The sequence below is a fragment of the Canis lupus genome, chromosome 16, assembly GCF_048164855.1.
Source record: "Canis lupus baileyi chromosome 16, mCanLup2.hap1, whole genome shotgun sequence".
Classification (NCBI taxonomy): Eukaryota; Metazoa; Chordata; class Mammalia; order Carnivora; family Canidae; genus Canis; species Canis lupus.
Genome location: NC_132853.1, coordinates 14712501 through 14732635, shown reverse-complemented (window position 1 = coordinate 14732635; position 20135 = coordinate 14712501). Strand labels below are relative to the sequence as shown.

At 39.2% G+C, this 20135-nt stretch overlaps 3 protein-coding genes and 2 non-coding genes across 20 annotated transcripts in view; 1 reads left to right on the top strand and 4 right to left on the bottom strand.

Annotated features, from left to right (window-relative positions):
- Positions 1-312, bottom strand: part of SMG6 (SMG6 nonsense mediated mRNA decay factor) — a 243179-nt gene extending 242867 nt beyond the window's left edge. For all 6 annotated transcript variants that reach the window (XR_012008521.1, XR_012008522.1, XR_012008523.1 and 3 more), the window contains exon 1: positions 34-312. Coding sequence is in view for 3 of the 6 variants with exons in the window: in XM_072779018.1 (XP_072635119.1) it covers positions 34-121 (88 nt within the window). In the remaining 3 variants the exon portion in view is untranslated. The remainder of the gene's footprint in view (positions 1-33) is intronic.
- SRR (serine racemase) overlaps positions 243-20135 on the top strand; it is a 20622-nt gene continuing 729 nt past the window's right edge. Inside the window, exons 1-9 of one of the 10 annotated variants that reach the window (XM_072779052.1) lie at positions 245-397; positions 4656-5204; positions 10317-10488; positions 11989-12115; positions 12307-12410; positions 14176-14295; positions 14422-14496; positions 14969-15178; positions 15518-20135. The exon at positions 15518-20135 is cut by the window's right edge and continues 729 nt beyond it. In XM_072779052.1, the coding sequence (XP_072635153.1) occupies positions 5176-5204; positions 10317-10488; positions 11989-12115; positions 12307-12410; positions 14176-14295; positions 14422-14496; positions 14969-15178; positions 15518-15733 (1053 nt within the window). In that variant the 5' untranslated portion in view covers positions 245-397; positions 4656-5175 and the 3' untranslated portion in view covers positions 15734-20135. The other 9 variants (XM_072779053.1, XM_072779055.1, XM_072779057.1 and 6 more) reach the window with 9 other exon arrangements.
- The window catches only part of TSR1 (TSR1 ribosome maturation factor), an 11173-nt gene continuing 5558 nt past the window's right edge, over positions 14521-20135 (bottom strand). Inside the window, exons 9-15 of one of the 2 annotated variants that reach the window (XM_072779031.1) lie at positions 19825-19987; positions 19389-19499; positions 18559-18691; positions 17143-17259; positions 16596-16736; positions 16417-16491; positions 14521-16235 (exon numbers count right to left, since the gene is read on the bottom strand). In XM_072779031.1, the coding sequence (XP_072635132.1) occupies positions 16057-16235; positions 16417-16491; positions 16596-16736; positions 17143-17259; positions 18559-18691; positions 19389-19499; positions 19825-19987 (919 nt within the window). In that variant the 3' untranslated portion in view covers positions 14521-16056. Of the gene's footprint in view, positions 16236-16416; positions 16492-16595; positions 16737-17142; positions 17260-17521; positions 17617-18558; positions 18692-19388; positions 19500-19824; positions 19988-20135 lie in introns of those variants that run through there. The other variant, XM_072779032.1, reaches the window with a different exon arrangement.
- On the bottom strand, positions 18322-18416 carry LOC140607660 (small nucleolar RNA SNORD91 family). The gene has a single exon (XR_012009619.1). It is a non-coding gene; the product is annotated as a small nucleolar RNA SNORD91 family (small nucleolar RNA).
- Positions 19157-19246, bottom strand: LOC140607661 (small nucleolar RNA SNORD91 family). Its single transcript, XR_012009620.1, has one exon. It is a non-coding gene; the product is annotated as a small nucleolar RNA SNORD91 family (small nucleolar RNA).

Below are 20135 nucleotides of genomic sequence, written 5' to 3'. Positions count from 1 at the left end.
GGCCCAGCCCAGGAGCTGGGCGGTGCGACTCACCTCTGCTCCCGGCCTGCGGAGCCAGAGCGGCCAGGATCCCTCGCAGCTCCGACGCGGAGATCCGGACACGCTCCAACCCCTCCGCCATCTTCGCGGCTGCTGCTACAGCTGCAGCCACTCCGCCACCGCCCCGCGCAGCCAGGAAACCACGACCGACGGGCGGCGCGCGCGCCTGCCCACCTCCCACCCGTGTCCCCGCCCCCTCCCGCCTTCCTCCCCCAACGACGGTGGCCGCACAGGGAGGAAAAGCTCAGAACTCAAGTTCAGCGGCTCCAGAGGGGTGGGGAGGCGGGCCCTGCGCGTGCGCAGAGGTGTGGTCGGGAAGGTGAGCTGAGGCTGGAATTGGGAGCGCGGCGCCTGTGAGGTGAGGAGAGAGGCCAGGCCACGCCAGGCCGGGCGACGCGGGCGTTCGCGGCGGTGGCTGCTGTTGCTGCTGTGGTGGCCATCGAGGACACTGGTGCTGGTCTGGGCTCGGGCTGACGGAGACACCCCACAATTGGCCGCCTCCGGTCATCTTAGGCCAGGGTCTGCCGCGACAGACCCGGACTAGTGCCCCAGTCTTTTACTTGAGGACCTTAAAGGTCTTTTAAGAGCAGTTATTATCTGCCTCGTCCCCCACCCCCCTCCTTTTTTTAAGTTGAGGAAACAGTCCTAGAGAACCATAGGAAATTGCCCACGGTGACCGGTAGAGAAGTACCAGAGTAATGGCGGACTACATCCCCAAGACTCCTGACTTTTTTTTTTTCTTCCCCCACCCCCGACCTTTCTTTTTAAAAAATACAGTATAGTTGGCTCTTGCTGAGGGAAGATTGTGTGTAAGTAAATCAAGAGGTACTGTAAGTCGATTTGGGAAGTTCTGTATCATTGTGGATTCTGGGGAAAATGACTTGACCGGTATTTTAACTTCTTGTTCCTGAGCCACTGTTCCGAACTGTGGTGAAACTCCCTCCCCAAGCTAACCGACACAGTCTACTGGACCTCTACACCATCAAAAGAATAGTTACCAGTAATTTTCCTTAGACTAGGCCGGAAGACCTAGTCTTAGACTCTGACGGAACTCACTTAGTCCCTATTAGGTGGCACACATTTCGCCACCTTAGAGGGCTAAGCGCTTGTGGAGAAAGTCAATAGATATGCGAAAAGATTCAGTGTTTCTAAAGGTGGTTGGTTAATTTGAGTTCGTCAGAGCAAATGGCAATCTTTAAAACAAACCAAAATAGGAAGAAATATTAATAACTAATTCATTTTAACATTGAAGTTATAGAGGACCTTGCGTCAGATTTTTTCAAAAGATGGAAAAATAACCTGAACAAAATTCTTAAGAAAACCATTGTTGCCAAATTGATGCAACAGTCCCTGTACTGTATATGAGATATGCCAAGAGTTTAACTCAAGAGAATTTACCAGAACTCAGAGAGGAAAATATAAAACTATGAGAGACAAGAATAGAACACATGGAGAATAGATCCAGAAAACTAATTATGAGTTCCAGAAGGTGATAACAAGTGACTGAGAAGGAGTGGGAATCAAAGAAATAATAGAAGAAAATTTACTAAGTTAATGGGGAAATTTAAATTTAAGACAAATTTAGCCCTCAGACGCAAAGGTTCATGAAATACCAAGGTAAAAATAAATGAACAGGGCAGCCCCGCTGGCTCAGCGGTTTAGCGCCGCCTTCAGCCCAGGGTGTGATCCTGGAGACCCGGGATTGAGTCTCATGTCGGGCTTCCTGCATGGAGCCTGCTTCTCTCTCTGCCTCGCTCAGTGTCACTCATGAATAAATCAAATATTAAAAAAAAAATTTTTTTTAAATGAACAATCATATTTAGACTTGTATTACAATGAAATCTTCTGAGATTATTAAAATGTGTTTGACATGATACAGTCAAGATGTGTAATTTTAAAAACCAGTTGCAGAACAAAATATAGAGTATGGTTTCATCTGAGCAGCATATAACTATTTATTGCATATATAAGTTTCTGTAAAAATAAATACAAAGAAGGAGTGCAAGAAAACACCAAACTTTTTAAAGTGATTATCTTTGTAGAAGAGAGTAGATTTTAAAGGTTAGAGAGTGAAAAATCCTTATATTTCTATCATGTTTTAAATTCCTACAGTAGAAATTTGGTCACTTATGAGTAATCAAAAAACAGGTTAATGGGGAAGGAAGGAATTCAATTTCTAAAAACAAAAATTGTACAGGTCATGTTTGCTGAGCACAGAGTAGTAAAACTAGAATTAAATAACCACAGATTCAGCAAAATCTAACTACTTGGAAATTTTTTTAAATTTTAAATAACTCAGCTCAAAAAAAGTAAAGCTTGGATTGTGGATGCTTTAAAAATTAAGATTAATAAAAAATTAAAATTAGGGCATCCATTTACAGCAGTAAATCTCTTCAAAAACCTCTTCTATGGTGAGGATTCAGTTATTTCTAATTTAAAAAGCCAGTAAGTGGTAAGAGGCTTAATATTCCTGAATGAAATGTGTATCTGAGTAGTGACAACCTGCTGAACTTCAGATTTTTTCTGATTATAGATATCAAGTGCATTTTGAGGGTAAAGGATAAAATAAGTGAGCTCTATCATGACTCGCTATTCTAAACTTGCATGACCTTTACTATGTTTCCTCTTTAAATATTCTTGAAATTTTAGTTGGCTAACCATGGCTTATTAGACTGGCCAATCTTTTGCTCGTCTGTATCTTTGTAAACAAGTGATATGCCCTTAAAATTGTGTCCAAGCTGGTATATGCAACAGTGTGGAAGTTCCTTATCTGATTTAATAAAATGCTTGAAACACAAAAAAATAAATAAATAAATAAATAAATAAATAAATAAATAAATAAATAAATAATAAATAAAAAATTAAAATTAAAAAATTTTAAATTAATTAAAATCATTAAAGCGGTGCTCTGAAAAAAATTAATAGCCTGAGTGCTTTTATTTTTTTTAATGTAAGATTTTTTTTATTTTATTTATTTATTAATGAAAGACACAGAGAGAGAGAGGCAGAGACACAGGCAGAGGGAGAAGCAGGCTCCATGCAGGGAGCCTGACGTGGGACTTGATCCTAGGTCTCCAGGATAGGCCCTGGGCTAAAGGCAGCGCTAAACCGCTGAGCCACCAGGCTGCCTGAGTGCTTTTATTATTGAAGAATGTGATCTAGTAATTGCACTTCTGGGTATTTACCCCCAAAATACAAAAACACTAATTCAAAAGGGATATATGCACCTTTATGTTTATTGCACCAGTATTCACAATAGCCAAATTATGGAAGCAGCCCAAGTGTCCATCAACAGATGAATAAATAGAGAAGATGTGGTACGTGTATATAATAGAATATTATTCAACCATAAAAAAAGAATGAAATTTTGCCATTTGCAACAACACGGATGGAGCTAGAGAGTATAAAGCTAAAAGAAGTAAATCAGTCTGTCAGAGAACACAACCCGATTTCATTCATATGTGGAATTTAAGAAATGAAGGGAAAAGAGACCGAGAAAAAGACTCTTGAGAACTGATGATTACCAGAGGGGAGATTGGTGGGAGAATGGGTGAAATAGGTAAAGGGGATTAAAGAGTACACTTACCCTGATGAGTATTGAGTAATGTGTAGAATTGTTGAATCCCTATATTATATAACTGAAACTAATATAGCACTGTATGTTAACTATACCAGAATTAAAATGTTTCATTTAATGAAAATTTTTAAAAACTTCAAAGTTTTAAAAGGATGAAAATGATAATGGAACACCTGGGTGGCTCAGTCAATTAAGCATCCAACTCTTGGTTTCAGCTTGGGTCATGATGTCTCAGTCGAATTGAGACTCATCAGACTCCAGGATCAGTGCAGAGTTTGCTTCAGATTCCTTTTACCTCTCCCTTTGCCCCTTCCCTGATCGCATGCTCTCTCTAAAATGAATGAATAAAATCTTTTTTAAAAAATGAAAATAATTACTAAACAAGAGAGAAAACAGTAATAAAGATCAGAAATTAATAAAAGAATAGCACTTGGTAAATAAAGAGCACATTCTTCAGAAATAAAATAGACAGGGACACCTGGGTGGCTCAGCGGTTTGACACCTGCCTTCGGCCCAGGGTATGATCCCGGACTCCTGGGATTGAGTCCCGCATCAGGCTCCCTGCATGGAGGCTGCTTCTCCCTCTGCTTGTGTCTCTGCCTCTCTCTCTGTGTCTCTCATGAATAAATAAAAATAAAATATTTTTAAAAAAATAAATAAAATAGACCTTAAAAATAGACACATTTCTGGCAAGGGAAAAAAAAAGACATCCTCTTGGATGTCTCATAATTCAAACTTAGCTCATCAAATCTCTGATTTTCCCTTAAAATACTTGTTTCTTCACTAGTCTTATATCTCAATAAATTATGCCATCATCTAAGTCAAAACACCGAAGTTATCCTTAACACCTCCACCTCTGTCACTCCCACATTTAATCCAATATCAGGATAGGTCTCTTCTATCTGTATTGGATAGCTATGGTATTCATTACCTCAACATTCTCATTTTTTCTCTTGAAAACTGCCGCACTTCTCACTCAGAAGTACATTTTCTTTCCTTTTTTTCTTCTCACTTCTTTCATTTGCTTTTTTCCCCTCAGGTGCAGAGATTTGAGGCAGTCATACTATTTGGTTCATCAACAAGTCTTCTCTCATTTTCTGTCATCAACAAGTCCTTTCTCATTTTCTTTTTCTCCTTCATTCTAGTTATTCGTGTTCCTTCCCTCACTTCTTAGGTAGCCACTCTAATGTGTTTAAAGACAAAGACATACATATATGTCTTTGGATATACATGTGTCTTTAAATAATATATAGTATCATTTTATGTATGTTTTTAAATGTACATGATTGATATTGTGTTATGGAAATCATTGTTTCTTTTTCACATTTCTGTAAATACTTCTGACTATTGCATAGTATTGTCAAATGACTTTACACCCTTGGCCACTGGTCCTGGGCTAAGATGTGCCAATCAGGATCCTTATCCAGAATTTTTGAACTGAAACTAAGGGGGGAAAAAAATCCCTTTCCAGTGTGGAAGCCATCAAATATAAAACACAGAAGCTGTCAGCAGTCAAATGTTCCTGCCACGTGGAACCAGCTGGTCTCCAATGAAAAAGAATGAAGCCAACATGCAGAAAACAGCAGAGGTGAGAAATAATGAGAAAGTCCTGGAAAAATCTCAAGTCCTGGAAAAATCTCTACTAGATTTCCTGTTGTTCCTGAATTCCATATTCCTGCCCATGGTTCAGCTCTTCTTGAATTCCACGAACCAGTAAATCTCATTACTTCCATCTTGTGCCTAAGCCAGTTTGTGTTGGGATCCTGTGACTTGCAACTGAGAGGCCTAATTATAATTTCCAAAATGTATCTCTTGTGCATGTGTTTGTGTATGACTTTTCTCTTAATTGTGGTAAAGTCCATGTAACATGAAATATACCATTGTAACCATTTTAAGTGTACAGTTCAGTGGTGTTAGGTGCATTGACATTGTTGTACAGCCAATCTCCAGAACTCTTTTTATCTTGGAAAACTGAAACTATACAACTTCCCATTCCTCCCCTCCCTCCACTCCCACCCCAACTTTTGATAACCACCATTTTAGTTTCTATGATTCTGACTACTCTAGGTACCTCACACAAGTATAATCATACAGTATGTTTCTTTGTGACTGGCTTATTTCACTTAGCATGGTATCCCCAAGATTCATCCATGTAGCCTGTCAATTTCCTTCCTTTTTAAGCTTGAATGATATCCCATTGTGTGTGTGTGTATATATATATTTACACACACACACACACATTTTATTTACCCATTCATCTGTTGATACCTGGGTTTTGCCCACCTTTTAGCTATGTACAATTATGTCTTTGAAACATTCTTTGAATTCTTTTGTGTATTTAACCAGAAGTGGAATTGCTGGATCATATGGTAATTCTGTTTAATTCTTTGAGGAACTGACATAATGTTCATACCAGCTGCACCATTTTATATTTCCACAAACAGTGCACAAAAACTCAAATGTCTCCATATCCTGGTAGACCCTTGTTTGTTTAATAGTAGTCATCCTAATAGGTGTAGGGTGTTATCCCATTGTGGTTTTCATTTGAATTTCCCTAGTGATTAGTGATGTTGAGCATCTTTTCATGTGCTTGTGTCCATCTGTATATCTTTAGAGAAATGCCCATTCAAGTCCTTTGCTCATTTTTAAATCAGATTTGTTTTTCCAAAATGTATCTTGATTATTTTTTCTATCCTCATTTCCACCATCTAAGCACCTGTGGATTTTCATGTAGAGAATACTTTGTAAATGGACTCTCTGATTTCCATTATCTCTTTCCTTTTCATTCAACACAATGAAGCCAGAGCGATTTTCTGAAAATACAAATTCTAACATGTCATTTACCTACTCAAAATTGTCCAATGACATTCCATTGCTCTTCAGAAAAAAATTCATGAGTCATTGGTCCCTGCCAATTTCACTCTTTTTTTTTTTTTTTTTTTTTTCAATTTCACTCTCTTATCACACTCCCCTTTGATCACTATTTTCAGATACATTGGCCTTTTAGTTTCTGGAATATGCTATGTTCCTTTCCTCCTTAAAGTCTTCACACATATTCCTTCCAAATGAAACACTTTTCCATCTACTCTGCCCATTCACCTTATGGGCCACAACTTAAATTTGACTTCTCTAGAGGACCTTCCCTAACCTCCTTCCTTAATCTAAATGCTCTCCCATTATAGTATCCTATCATAACACATTTCCTTGATATCACCTATCAATATTTGTAAATATGTACTTATTTTTGGATTATTTATTATACATCTCTCTACTAGATTATAAGCTTTCAGAGCAGGCACAAGTCTATTTTTCTAACACCATATCCCCAGATCAAACAATATCTGATACATAGAGGTACTTGTTCAATGTTTAAATAGTACCAAAGATAGGAAGAATGCTTAGAAATATTAATATATTCAACTTTATACTAATACATTTGAAATTTCAAATTAGAGGATTTCTCCAAAAAATTAGATCTAAATTATCAAAATTAATTCAGGCGGAAGTGGCAAATCCTGATAAACCAAGTAGTTGTGAAGTCACTGAAAAAATTACCAGAGGTATTCTTATAAGGAAAAACAAATTATCTTTATTTGCAGATGGTGTTATTGGAGGGTGAACTATAAAATGATTAGATCTAACAAGGTAATCTAGTTAAGTATCCTATTACATGATAATTATACAAAAATTACTTTATATATATATCATCGGTAAGCAATTTAAAAATCTAATTAGGGGATCCCTGGGTGGCTTAGAGGTTTGGTTCCTGCCTTCAGCCCAGGGTGTGATCCTGGAATCCCAGGATCAAGTCCCACATCAGGCTCCCTGCCTGGAGCCTGCTTCTCCCTCTGCCTGTATCTCTCCCACTCTCTCTCTCTCTCTCATTAATAAATAAATAAAATATTTTTTAAAATCTCATTAAAAAATACCTTCTCTCAAAAGCAACAAAAATTATTGTACTTAGGCATAAATTTAATCAGTCTACACAGGACTTACATAATGAAAATCTTACTGAGAAACCTAAACCAAAAAGATTTTACTAAGTTGAAAGACACCCATGTTCATAGATGGGAAGGCTCAGTATTTTAAAATATCAATTATGCCCCCAGTTCATATATCTTAAACTGGCAACCTTGATAAAGGATTTTGAAAATTCATTTGAAAGAACTGATGTGTGAGAAAAACCAATATGTTTTAGAGTATTCGTGACAACGTATTAAAACAGTGAACTGGAGAAAGGGATTGGCAGTCTAATTAGTGGAACAAAATACAAAGTCCAGAAAGGTTCCAAGCGTTAATAGAAACTTAATGTTTCTAAAAGATTTTATTTTATTTTTTTTAAGATTTTATTTATTTATTCAGGAAAGCAGAGAGGCAGAGACACAGACAGAGGGAGAAGCAGGCTCCATGCAGGGAGCCTGACGTGGGACTCGATCCTGGGTCTCCAGGATCACGCTCTGGGCTGAAGGCAGCGCTAAACCACTGGGCCACTGGGGCTGCCCAGAAATTTAATTTTTGATAAACATCACATTTCAGAAAAAAAATAGATGACTTGGTCAGTGTTATGTTAAAGATTCACAAAAGAATGTGGCCAATTATACAGGAAAAAGTTTAATCACTAGTAAAACATATCCAAACTACTACACACATTTCATTAAATTGACAGATCAAGTGATACAACAGGGTGAAGGGGAAAAGGCCATTCCTTAGAAACAGCTGTTGGAAGTGTAAATCAGTGTAATCTACAACTTCTCTGGAAGTTAGTTTGGTGGGCAGCCCAGGTGGCTCAGCAGTTTATTTTATTTTTTATTTTATTTTAAAGATTTTATTTATTTATTCATAGAGATGCGGAGAGAGTAGCAGAGACACAGGCAAAGGGAGAAGCAGGCTCCATGCAGAGAGCCCAACGAGGGACTCTATCCAGGGTCTCCAGGATCACACCCTGGGCTGCTGGCGGCGCTAAACCACTGCGCCACCGGGGCTGCCCTGGCTCAGCAGTATAGTGCCGCCTCCAGTCCAGGGCATGGTATGCATGGAAGTTAGTTTGGGAGTGGGTATCAAATGTCTTAGAAATGTGCATACCGTTAGATGGAAAATGCCATTTGGCAGAATCTACCCACAAAAATCTTGCAACTTATCTGTTTATTATATTATTATAGAGAAAAAGTTATAGACAAAAGAAACTAAATGATCAAGTTATGTAAAACTTTTTTTAAAAAAACTATGGCAGCCCGGGTGGCTCAGCGGTTTAGCACCACCTTCAGTCCAGGGCGTGATCCTGGAGACCTGGGTTCGAGTCCCACATCAGGCTCCCTGCATGGAACCTGCTTCTCCCTCTGCCTGTGTCTGTGCCTCTCTCTCTCTCTCTCTGTCTTTCATGAATAAATAAAATCTTTAAAAACCACACCCTTAAAACTATGGTATCTTTAAAAAGAAGCAGCCATTTAAAGTGTCCTGTATCTATTGATAAGCAAAGATTCATATTCATAATATTGTCTGAGAAAAAGCAAATTACCAAACCTATCAAAAAAGTTTTGTGTGTAGATGTATCTGGACCCGAGAAGATAAATCCTAAAACTTAGATAGCAATTGTCTTTGGGGAGAAAAGAGATAAATTTTTTTAATTAAACATGCACTGCTTTGCTTGTTCATAAGGAATAAAGAGAAATTTCATGTTTAAATGCTACATTAAAAATAGTGAAAAATAAAAAACAAAACAAAGTAGTGAAAAATAAGGATGCCTCAATGGCTCAGTGTTTTGAGTATCTGCTTTTGGCTTGGGGCATGATCTCGGGGTCCAGGGATTGAGATCTGCATCAGGCTCCCCATAGAGAGCCTGCTTCTCCCTCTTGCCTATGTCTCTGCCTCTTTGTGTCTTTCATGAATAATTAAATAAAATCTTTAAAAAATAGTGAAAAGTGGAAACAAGTTATTAAAAATTATAAAATTTTGAAGAAATTGAGACTAAAATAGGAGTAAACAAAATGTTATCTATGATTTTAACTGTCATATAATGTATGTATATAAAAAAAACAGGAGACAGAAAATGAACATTATTAAGGTAGGATTGTAAGCAATTTTTCCCCTTGTTAAATAATTTAAATAAAAATATATAGCAGATTTTGAACCATTCAAACTTCACAACAATGATGAAAAAGTAGAGACCACTGACAGTGCCAAGAGATGGATGGTATGGGTGAGGGGTAAGCTTTAAGCCTTCCATAATCACCAATTACTTCCTATAAAGCTTCACCAGGAAAAAAACACATTTACTAAGAAATTCAGCTTCAAGACAAGTTCCCTTCTATACGGATTCTGGAGCCCCAGAATTAGAGACCATTCCATTAATAACACAGACCCCAGGTGTATTTTCCTGTTGTGCATTTCCCTTTTTCCCCCTTTGAGATTTTTTTTTTAGAGCAATTTAAGGTTCACAGCAAGACCGATGGGTAGTTAAGACTTCTCACATATCCCATACCCCCACAAAAGCAGTGCTTCCCCCATTATCAACATCCCCTATCAGAGTGGGATTGTTATAATTGAACCTGTATTACTCATCATTACAACTCAGTCTATGGTACATTATGGTTCACTCTTGGTGTTGTACATTCTATGGGTCCGTTTGCCATTTTCAAAATCTTTTCATTAAACATATTGTCCCAGGCTTTGCTTTCATCCCTTTTTTATTCCTGGGTTCCAGAACCATGTGTGCTCAGTACTGCATCTCCTTTGCTGATGTTGAAAAAGCTCATGTCAACATTCAAGATTTTATTCACCTCACACCAGTGCTAACAAGCTTCATTTTGAATCAAGTAACAGGGCGCAATCTTTTCTTCAAATGTGAACTCTTCCAGAAAACTGGATCTTTTAAGGTAACAATTCCTTTTGATACTGTATCATGTATCTTTTCAAACCAGTTCACATATATATACGTTTATTTGGTCCTCCTGACCACCCAGGGAAGTAGGTAGAATTATTTTTATAGCTGAAGAAACAGCTTTGATCAAGCCCTGGTTACTTAGCATCGTGGTATTTACAAGCCACTTTTCCATAATCTCAGAATTTCTTATATTGGGGTAATGATAGAAAGATTTAAAAAAAAAAAAAGATTTCTGGGGGTGCCTGACTGGCTCAGTTGGAAAAGCATGTGACTCTTGATTTTGGGGTGAGTTTGAGCCCACTTTGTGTATAGAGATTAAATAGGTTTTTAAAACTTAAAAATACATAGATTTCTGTGTCCATTCACTGCAGTAATTTCTGTTGAGTTTTAAGATCCTTTCAGGTAAAAATCTGAAAGTTGCATTTGGCACTGTGCCTGACAGGTATTAGTACCAGTTAAGTGGTATTCTAGGACTACCTTTTCCCCATCCATTAATGAGCATTTTTATGATAAACACTCTATTCTCTTTTGCCCTTTTCTTCTGCCATGGCTTTTCATTCATCCTACATCAAATACTTATAATCACTAGCTATACTAGGCACACACACACACACACACACACACACACACACAACATACACAGGTTTTGTACTATTTTCCACACTTGCAGGGGAAGACAGGCTAGTCAACAAGCAGATTAATGACAAGTAACTTGAGAGATACAGATAAAATGCCATGGCATGAAAGGCCTAGTTTTGCATGGGAGATCAAGGAAGTTGAACTAGGTGATGTTTGATCCAAATTTTACAAGGTGAGTACTTTTAGCGATATCCAAGAGTGAAGTAAAAGAATTATAGGTAGGGGTACCAGCATGCTGAGAAGTACAAGGGTGTGAGCTAACCTGTAGGAGGGAAACTGGAAGCAATTTAGGATAGCTACAAAAGTGACAGAAGCAGTAAATGTTTTAAAAAGACTGCAACTTGGGATCCCTGGGTGGCGCAGCGGTTTGGCGCCTGCCTTTGGCCCAGGGCGCGATCCTGTAGACCCGGGATCGAGTCCCACGTCGGGCTCCGGTTGCATGGAGCCTGCTTCTCCCTCTGCCTGTGTCTCTGCCTCTCTCTCTCTCTCTGTGACTATCATAAATAAATAAAAATTAAAAAAAAAAAAGACTGCAACTTAAAAGGAATTTGTACTTACAAAACAGGCAATTAAAAAGCTAACTTTTTAAAAGGCACTTTCATAATCTAGTGGAAATATTTGAGAATGATCCTTGGGGAAGGATCAGTTGAGGTTTGGGAACATACAAGTTGAGAAATGAGGCTTCACCAAGTTAGTGGCAAAGGCGCACATGAGATATTTCAGAGGTACAATCAACCGGATTTCATGAGGAAATAATGTGCAGTGCTAGGAAGAGAAAAATCTAGGAAAGCTCCTTGGTGTTTTGAAAAGAAATTTTTAAATAAAATACATGGTCTCACCATCCCTCTTCCAGATTCGTGGTGCCATTAATGCAATCAAAGGCTTGATTCCTGCCACCTCAGAAGATAAGCCCAAAGCTGTGGTTACTCACAGCAGTGGAAATCATGGCCAGGCTCTTGCCTACGCTGCCAAATTAGAAGGTACTTGACTAATTTCTCAAGATACTGGGTAGGATCAGCAGAGAAGGAAGAGTGGAAAGGTATTCTTTCAGTGAGATTGGTAATAACTGTGGGAAGGTCATTTCCAGGTTCCTATCTCATAATAAGCAAATTGAACAGTTTCTATCCTAAATTCTCCTGATCTGTACTAACTATACGTTTCTCCCACCCAGGCATTCCTGCTTATATTGTGGTGCCCCAAACAGCTCCCAACTGTAAAAAATTGGCAATACAAGCCTATGGAGCCTCCATAGTGTACAGTGAACAAAATGATGAGGTAAGGGAGAGCAGCGTTCAGTGTCACCATAACAACTTTCACCATCAAATAAAACTTCTCTTCCTAACCTATTAGCTATTTCTTTTTTTTTTTTAATTTATTTATTTATGATAGTCACACACACACACACACAGAGAGGCAGAGACACAGGCAGAGGGAGAAGCAGGCTCCATGCACCGGGAGCCCGACATGGGATTCGATCCCGGGTCTCCAGGATCGCGCCCTGGGCCAAAGGCAGGCGCTAAACCGCTGTGCCACCCAGGGATCCCTTAGCTATTTCTTATATACCGTTTCCTCTTCATCTCTCCATCTTAGCATGCCCAACTTTTTATCTACCTATACTAAGACGAGATCATTAATCTCATAGTTTAAAATATCACCTATACTCTGGGGCACCCCCGTGGCTCAGTCAGTTGGGTGACCAACTCTTGGTTTTGGCTCAGACTCAGTATATAACCTATACTCTAATTCCAGCCCTGACCTTTGCCCTTAACCCTTGGGCCTTTCCCTTTAAGACTTGGATTGGGTATGTCCAATGATTATCTGATACGCCCACTTGGAATGTCTTAATAGGCATCTCAAACTCAGCACATCTAAACCAAACTCCTGATCTTCCTCCCAATGCTGCTCTTCTTCCAGTCCTTTCCTTCTCAGTAAATGGCAACTTTTATTCTTCTAGTTGCTCAAAATAACTAACAGCCTCTACCATCAATGCCGATTCAAACAGAGCATCAATTTTCACTTAGACACAGTAGCCTAACTGGTCTCTTTCTACCTTTGCCCCACTTGTCTATTTTCTGAGAAACAAGAACTATCCATTTAATAAGTCAGAACTTGTCTCATCAGCTGAAAATCCTCCAATGGTTTCCTATCTTTTATACAGTGGTAACCAAAGTTCTTGCAATCATCCAAGGCCTGGATGAAACGGTCATTCCAGTTTGACATCATCTTCCACTACTACTGTCCCATCAAACATCCCACACCAACCCCATTAACTTAGCCTTTTCTTGGAAAAGCCAAGCACTCCTACTTTGTGGTCTTTGCACTTGCTATTATTCTCCCCCTGGAATATTCTGGAGATCCACAGCACTTGTTCAAACCTATTAAAATGTCACATTAGCAAAGGACCTTCATCATGAGCACCCTCTAAAAAACAGATTCACTTCTCTCCATAGCATTTAGACATACCATGTATGTAGTTATATGCCACCCCTCCCCTGCATATGAGAACTTAATTCCAGGGCTCCTGGGTGTCTCAGCTGATTAAGATCTGTCTTTGGCTCAAGTCATGATCTCTCAAGTCCTGGGATGAGGTCCCCTTATCAGATTCCCTGCTCAGTGAGGAGTCTGCTTCTCCCTCTTCCTCCTGCTCACTCACATCCTCTCTCTCAAATAAATAAATAAATAAAATCTTAAAAAAGAAAAATAGGGCAGCCCGGGTGGCTCAGCAGTTTAATGCCGCCTTCAGCCCAGGGCCTGATCCTGGAGTCCTGGGATCGAGTCCCACGTCAGGCTCCCTGCATGGAGCCTGCTTCTCCCTCTGCCTGTGTCTCTGCCTCTCTCATGAATAAATAAATAAAATAACTCCACTGAGCACAGGGACTATTTTCTTCATTGTTACATACCCAGTGCCCAAGAAAGTCTGAAAAAAAAAAAAAGATGGCTAATGAAGTATTAATGAAATCTACCTTGTTGGGAACTCTAGTAAATACAAATTAAATACATTAAAAATTTTTGAATACATTAATTTAACTTATTCTTTCAGTCCAGAGAAAATCTTACAAGAAGAATTATGGAAGAAACAGAAGGCATCATGGTACATCCCAACCAAGAGCCTGCAGTGATAGCTGGGCAAGGGACAATTGCTATGGAAGTACTAAACCAGGTAAGAGCTGTTTATTTTTTTTAGCTACCAGTAAAACTGTTGATATTTGGCTGTAGAGTCAATTATTTTATGTATGTATAAAACTGGTTATTAATAGACTTCTATTTTATATTCTTTTCACTAAAGGTACCCTTGGTAGATGCACTGGTGGTACCTGTAGGAGGAGGAGGAATGGTTGCTGGAATAGCAATTACAGTTAAGGTAAGAAAATAGCTTCTGGAGGACTTGCTGCTTCAGGCATAGAGAATTTTATTTTATATTGTAGTACACTGAGGATATTTGGCTCAACAACCCCCCCAAATTGCTATTCCTTCCCATCAATCCTTGGCACTTGAAATAGAAGGCTCTTCTGTGCCCTGTTGTTAATCTGTTGCAACTTTACAAGGCAAAAAGCAATTACAGTCCTTTCTCTGAATTACACCTCAACAACTCACTATCCAAGTCAGAAGCTACTCCTTTCCCTAGTTACCAGTAGAACCAGATGTGACCTAAGCAACATCTAATGGGTAGTATTAGGCATACAATTTAAAATGCTGAAGGTCTAATTTTTATTACATTGATCAAAGGAAAGGCTCTTGAACAGAACTGAATTACCTGTATTGCCTATTTTACTATAGGTATGAAGGCAAAATGCTGTGGCTAGTTGTAAGGTGTCTAATATTCCTCTTCCCAGGCTCTCAGACCTAGTGTGAAGGTATACGCTGCTGAACCCTTGAATGCAGATGACTGCTACCAGTCCAAGCTGAAAGGGGAACTGACTCCCAATCCCTATCCTCCAGAAACCATAGCAGATGGTGTCAAATCCAGCATTGGCTTAAACACGTGGCCTATTATAAGGGACCTTGTTGATGATGTCTTCACAGTCACAGAGGAAGAAATTAAGGTGAGGCTCTGATAGGAAAATATGAAAGAATGAAGCAACTTCTTAGGCCAAAGAGTCTTCTCCTGTTATAAGTAGCAACTTATTCCCTGGGGACTTGGCTAGGTGACTTCATGATGTGTGGGAGGGTGCCCCAGATTTATTAAAACAACCCTCAACAGTAGAAGCAGTTAGGATGGGGAAAAAAGCCCTGCCCTTCATTGGCAAGCATATACATATGGCCAAAATGAAAAGTCAGACTGGGTATATAACCTTACTTGGCCTTTAACTGTAAAGGCCAATCAGCTAGGCTCTTTCCCCTTCTCCCATTTCACTAATTCTTACTCCCTTCCATACCAACAGTATGCAACCCAGCTGGTGTGGGAGAGGATGAAACTGCTTATTGAACCTACAGCTGGTGTTGGAGTAGCCGCTGTGCTGTCTCAGCATTTTCAAACAGTTTCCCCAGAAGTAAAGAACATTTGTATTGTGCTCAGTGGTGGAAATGTAGACTTAACCTCCTTAACTTGGGTGAAGGAGGCTGAAAGGCCAACTCCTTATCAATCTGTTTCTGTTTAGTTTATGCAAGAGATTGGATTCAGTGTCTCTAGATGCTTGGAAAATTTGGTTCCTGGTTAAACTTCCTATCTTCCTCTCTTAAACAGCTTTCAAATTCCTAATGGAGAATGGATGTTTCAGTAGTTTTTTCTTTTTTAACTAGCAAGAGAAAAACATCCATAGTTTACTGAGACACTTTGTCAAGGCCAAGAAAAGCCTTTGCAAAAAAGGCAGCAGATCTCTGGGCTAAAGTAGAAAACACAAACTTTGCCCAATTACAACCTATCGGCTCCCATCCCTAGAGTGTTCACTAGTAGCAATGAGACAGAATCTCAATGAATCTATTACTCCATGTCCACTTCAGGCACTGCTAAAGAAATCTCACTTTTCATCCATGGTACTGGGTCTGGTACATATGGATCATAAGTCCATTTGGGGAAAACTCGTTTATAGAGGTTCATCAGTACTGTGTCCTGAGATTTTAGCTTCCCATCAAAACTGCACTTCATGTGGCCATGAGTACCTAGAAAGAAAACAGCAAGTTGATCAAATTAAAATAGAAAATTTAAAAAAATAAATAAATAAATAAATAAATAAATAAATAAATAAAATAGAAAATTTTAAATCAGTAGTCTTCTAACCCAACAGTCATTTAGTAGCACTGGGAAAACCTGGATAAGGTGCCAAATCCCATGTTTTCTTACCCAAAGGTTCCTTGATGTGTCCCCTGCGGCCCCACTTTGTTCTCAGTTCCACGGGTTTAAACCACAACACATCCTCTTAGAATGAAACACACAGAAGACCAAGATGAAATATATACCCACAAAACATAAACTCAACCCTCACCCCGGAAAGGCAATCTGATCCCATCCTTCACACCTACCTCTGCTGAAGAACATGTAACGCACTACTGCCATCTTAGTAAAAATTTTGAAAGGATGACCACTCAAAACAATTCTCTTGATGACCATTCTGTCTGGATCCACTGACAATAAATAGCCTGTGGCAATGAGGCTGTGCATGCCTAAGGAGCAAAAGCAGAGCAGCAGGAGTCTATAAGCCAAAGCCTTCATTTATTGCTCTAGTCCATTGAAAGACCTAAACAAGATCTTAGAGAAACTTAAAGTAGGGATATATTATGCTGTCCTCCTGGGTCCATGGCAAAGATCATTATATGAAATCCCTGCTAATCCTGTCACCAGAAGCTACCCTAAATATAGCAGTCTGAGCATCTACCAATTAGCTGTGGTTTGTAAGAAAGATAAAACTCCGTTGGTCATCCTTGCCTTAGGCCATTATGGCTGAGACGGATATTCCAAAAACTATCATTACCTTCTTCATACAATATGGCTCTTAAATCTAAATACAAAAAATAGTTTTAAACCTATAGAGGACTTGCAGGCCTGTTTCCCTCTGTGAACTTAACTTACCATTGCTATTCTGTTTGAAAAGCAGCACAGATGCAGGAGGAAACGTGATTGGGCCATATATTGTCACCACCAAGGCCACATCAGCAGTCAGGAATCTCTGAAATTTATGTTTATCCGCTGCCATAATAGGGGTTAAAAAAAATAAACCAAAAACATTTTGAGAAACCATAGGTAATCCAGAAGCCTGTGAAAAGCTACATCACTGCAACTCTTAAACCTAAGGTAACTTAGGTTTCTTTACCTGGCCAGTTCAAAATAATTCCTACCTCAATACAACTTAAAGATACAACTCCGTTCCTCAGAGTGATTTTTCAACTGGAGGCAGAATTGTGGAGCTTGGACTGTATTTGGGGTTTGAAAAGGTTCTCCAGGTGACTGATTCTTATCACCCCTTCATTTGAGAAACAATGCTCTAGAGAATATCTCCACTAAATCAACAGTTCTTAATCTTGGACAAGGATTGGCAAACATTTTCTATAAAGGACCAGATAGTAAATATTTTAGGCCTATGGTCACACAATTTCTGTTTCAACTACTATTCAACTGTGCCACTATTGTAGAAAAATACCCATACATAATACTAAGAAAAAGGGGTTAAAAAAAAAAAAACCACAACTGTGTTCCAACAAAATTTTATTTAACAGAAACAAGAGGTGGGACAGATTTGGCCTACGGGCCATTCATACTTTGCTGATCTTTGATCTTGAGGCTTCTGCTTTTACCTTCAATGAAATTCTAACCCCTTCTTAATACTGAAGTTATAGGAAAATAAAATATTTTAAAGGAAAGAGAGGTTAATCTCTCATTTAGAGAGCAAGGCTAGTAAGAACAAAAATTATCCAGAGCACCCATTAATACTGCCTTTCTCATCTTCCTCCATCCATTAATGAGAGCTAAATATGTGTAGATGTTCAGAAGCCTCCGCCTCCAAGTTAATGCAAAATATCCTCCCACTCCTAATGTGTAGGAGTATAATCATTTTACCATGAAAGTGCCCCTGGTCACCACTTTTAAACATCTAGTCTCAACATCTCAGACGCCACATACCTTTTACCCAACTGTGGGCTACCCTTTACCCACACTGCCACTGGCCAAGAGATGCTAAATAGTCTACACTTTGACACACCATTTTATAGAGCCACTGACTCCCATTCCAAACCATTTTGGAACAAATACTCATGGCAGAGAAGCCTCAGCACCACAGAAAGATTGCATCACTGGGATGCTTCAGACAGGTTCAGACATTGTGAATAAAAACATCATTGGCTCCTAGACCAGAGTACCAAAAATATCCCTCACCCAGAAACCTAGAGTTCTAGAATTTGAAATTGTGTATTCTGCACATCCCCACTACAATAATAGTCACCCAGAAGACATTAAGATGCACAAGAACCCAGAACTTCCCCACTGCTTTACCTGCAGTGTGCTGAGAGAATAAAGGTGAGGCTCGGAAGCGCCTGAACCCACAGTGGAAGATTAAATCCTCTTTGGCTTTCACAGGTTCAATGTTGCCAGGGTGCCGGCTCACCACCATATTTAGTACTGACATCTGGTGACCACATAAGAAAAACATCTTCATATCTGTAACAGAGTAGCCTTAATCGAAAGATGGTGAACCAAACTAGCAGTTCAGATTCACTTTAACACTTACTTATGGAGAAGTATAGTGGACAAAGTGAGAATTACCTTTACCAACAACTGGTATTCAAGTCAAACACAGGCTGGTTTTTAGAGCCTTTTGTGTATCTTTCTATATGAACTAACATTGCAAAAGCTGAACATCTGCCACAAAATCAGTGCCTTTAAGTCACTCCCTCACCACATGCCTCAAAACTATCTCATTCAAGATGTTTCCCTCCTCAACTTTTACGCACAATGACCAAAGGCCAGAGCTCTCACATCCACCCCAACACACTTGACTGCTGGCCACCAAGAGAAAGATCTAGGCTGAGGCATAACCCCTACCCCCCTTTAAGGCTCCCAACCTTTGGTTAAAATCTGATCTGACAGGCATACTTAGAGAAGTCTCAGAACACAGAGATTGCATCACTGAGATGCTTCAGACAGGGTGACAAGTTGGGTAACACCATCATGGACTTTTCTATCATATTCTCTGATTTCCTAATCCTAAGGCAGATTCTTCACATCCCAGTGAACAAAATGTCACATAAAATTTTAGACTGTCATACAATATAAAACTACTTGGAAAGTTTCATAACTCCCTATTTCCCAAGACACTAACTCACCTTCTGTTCATGAGGTAGTAAAGAAAATGCAATCAAGGGTGCTCCTCGCTTAAAGTACTCAACCACTGAGAGAGGAACTTCAGAGACGTGAAGTGTGACATACCAGCCAACCTGCCAGAAGAAAACAGGAAATAATCATGCAGTTACCCTTAAGGTCTCAATAATGAAGCATCTCTCCAAATATGTTAGAAGTCTCTTAGACTACCTTTAAAATTGCCTTTCATAGATGCCTCAACTACCCAGATTAAACTTGTTCAGTAACCATCTGATACCTCTTTGTTCTCAACGTCACTCTTACCAGTGGCTCCTTTCCTTTAGTTCAGCTATGGGCAGCACAAAACTAAATAAGGTACTCATGTCAAGAGAAGGAATAAAGGACAGGGGCACCTTGGCAAACAAAAGCACCTTATAGGGATGAACAAAAGAAGGCAGATACCTCAGCTCCTTCAACTTCTTTTTCCTCAATTTCTTTAAAAATGCGTTTCCTAGTATTAGTAAAGTTCTGAAATTGAAATATCCGAGCATAATCTCGAGGAAGGTTTTCCTTAGGATCCCACGGAGATGTCCGGAAGCTCTTGAGACCTCTGTATTTCTGAAATCTAGATACGAGAGATTTTAAAGAATAGTCAAATTTATATGGTGCTACTTATTCACTCAAGTCACTTCTAAAATAGCTAAGGTTCTAGCTTAAAAAGAAAAAAGAAACAACTCTACCACTATCTCTCAAGATAATCTAATAGCCTAAAA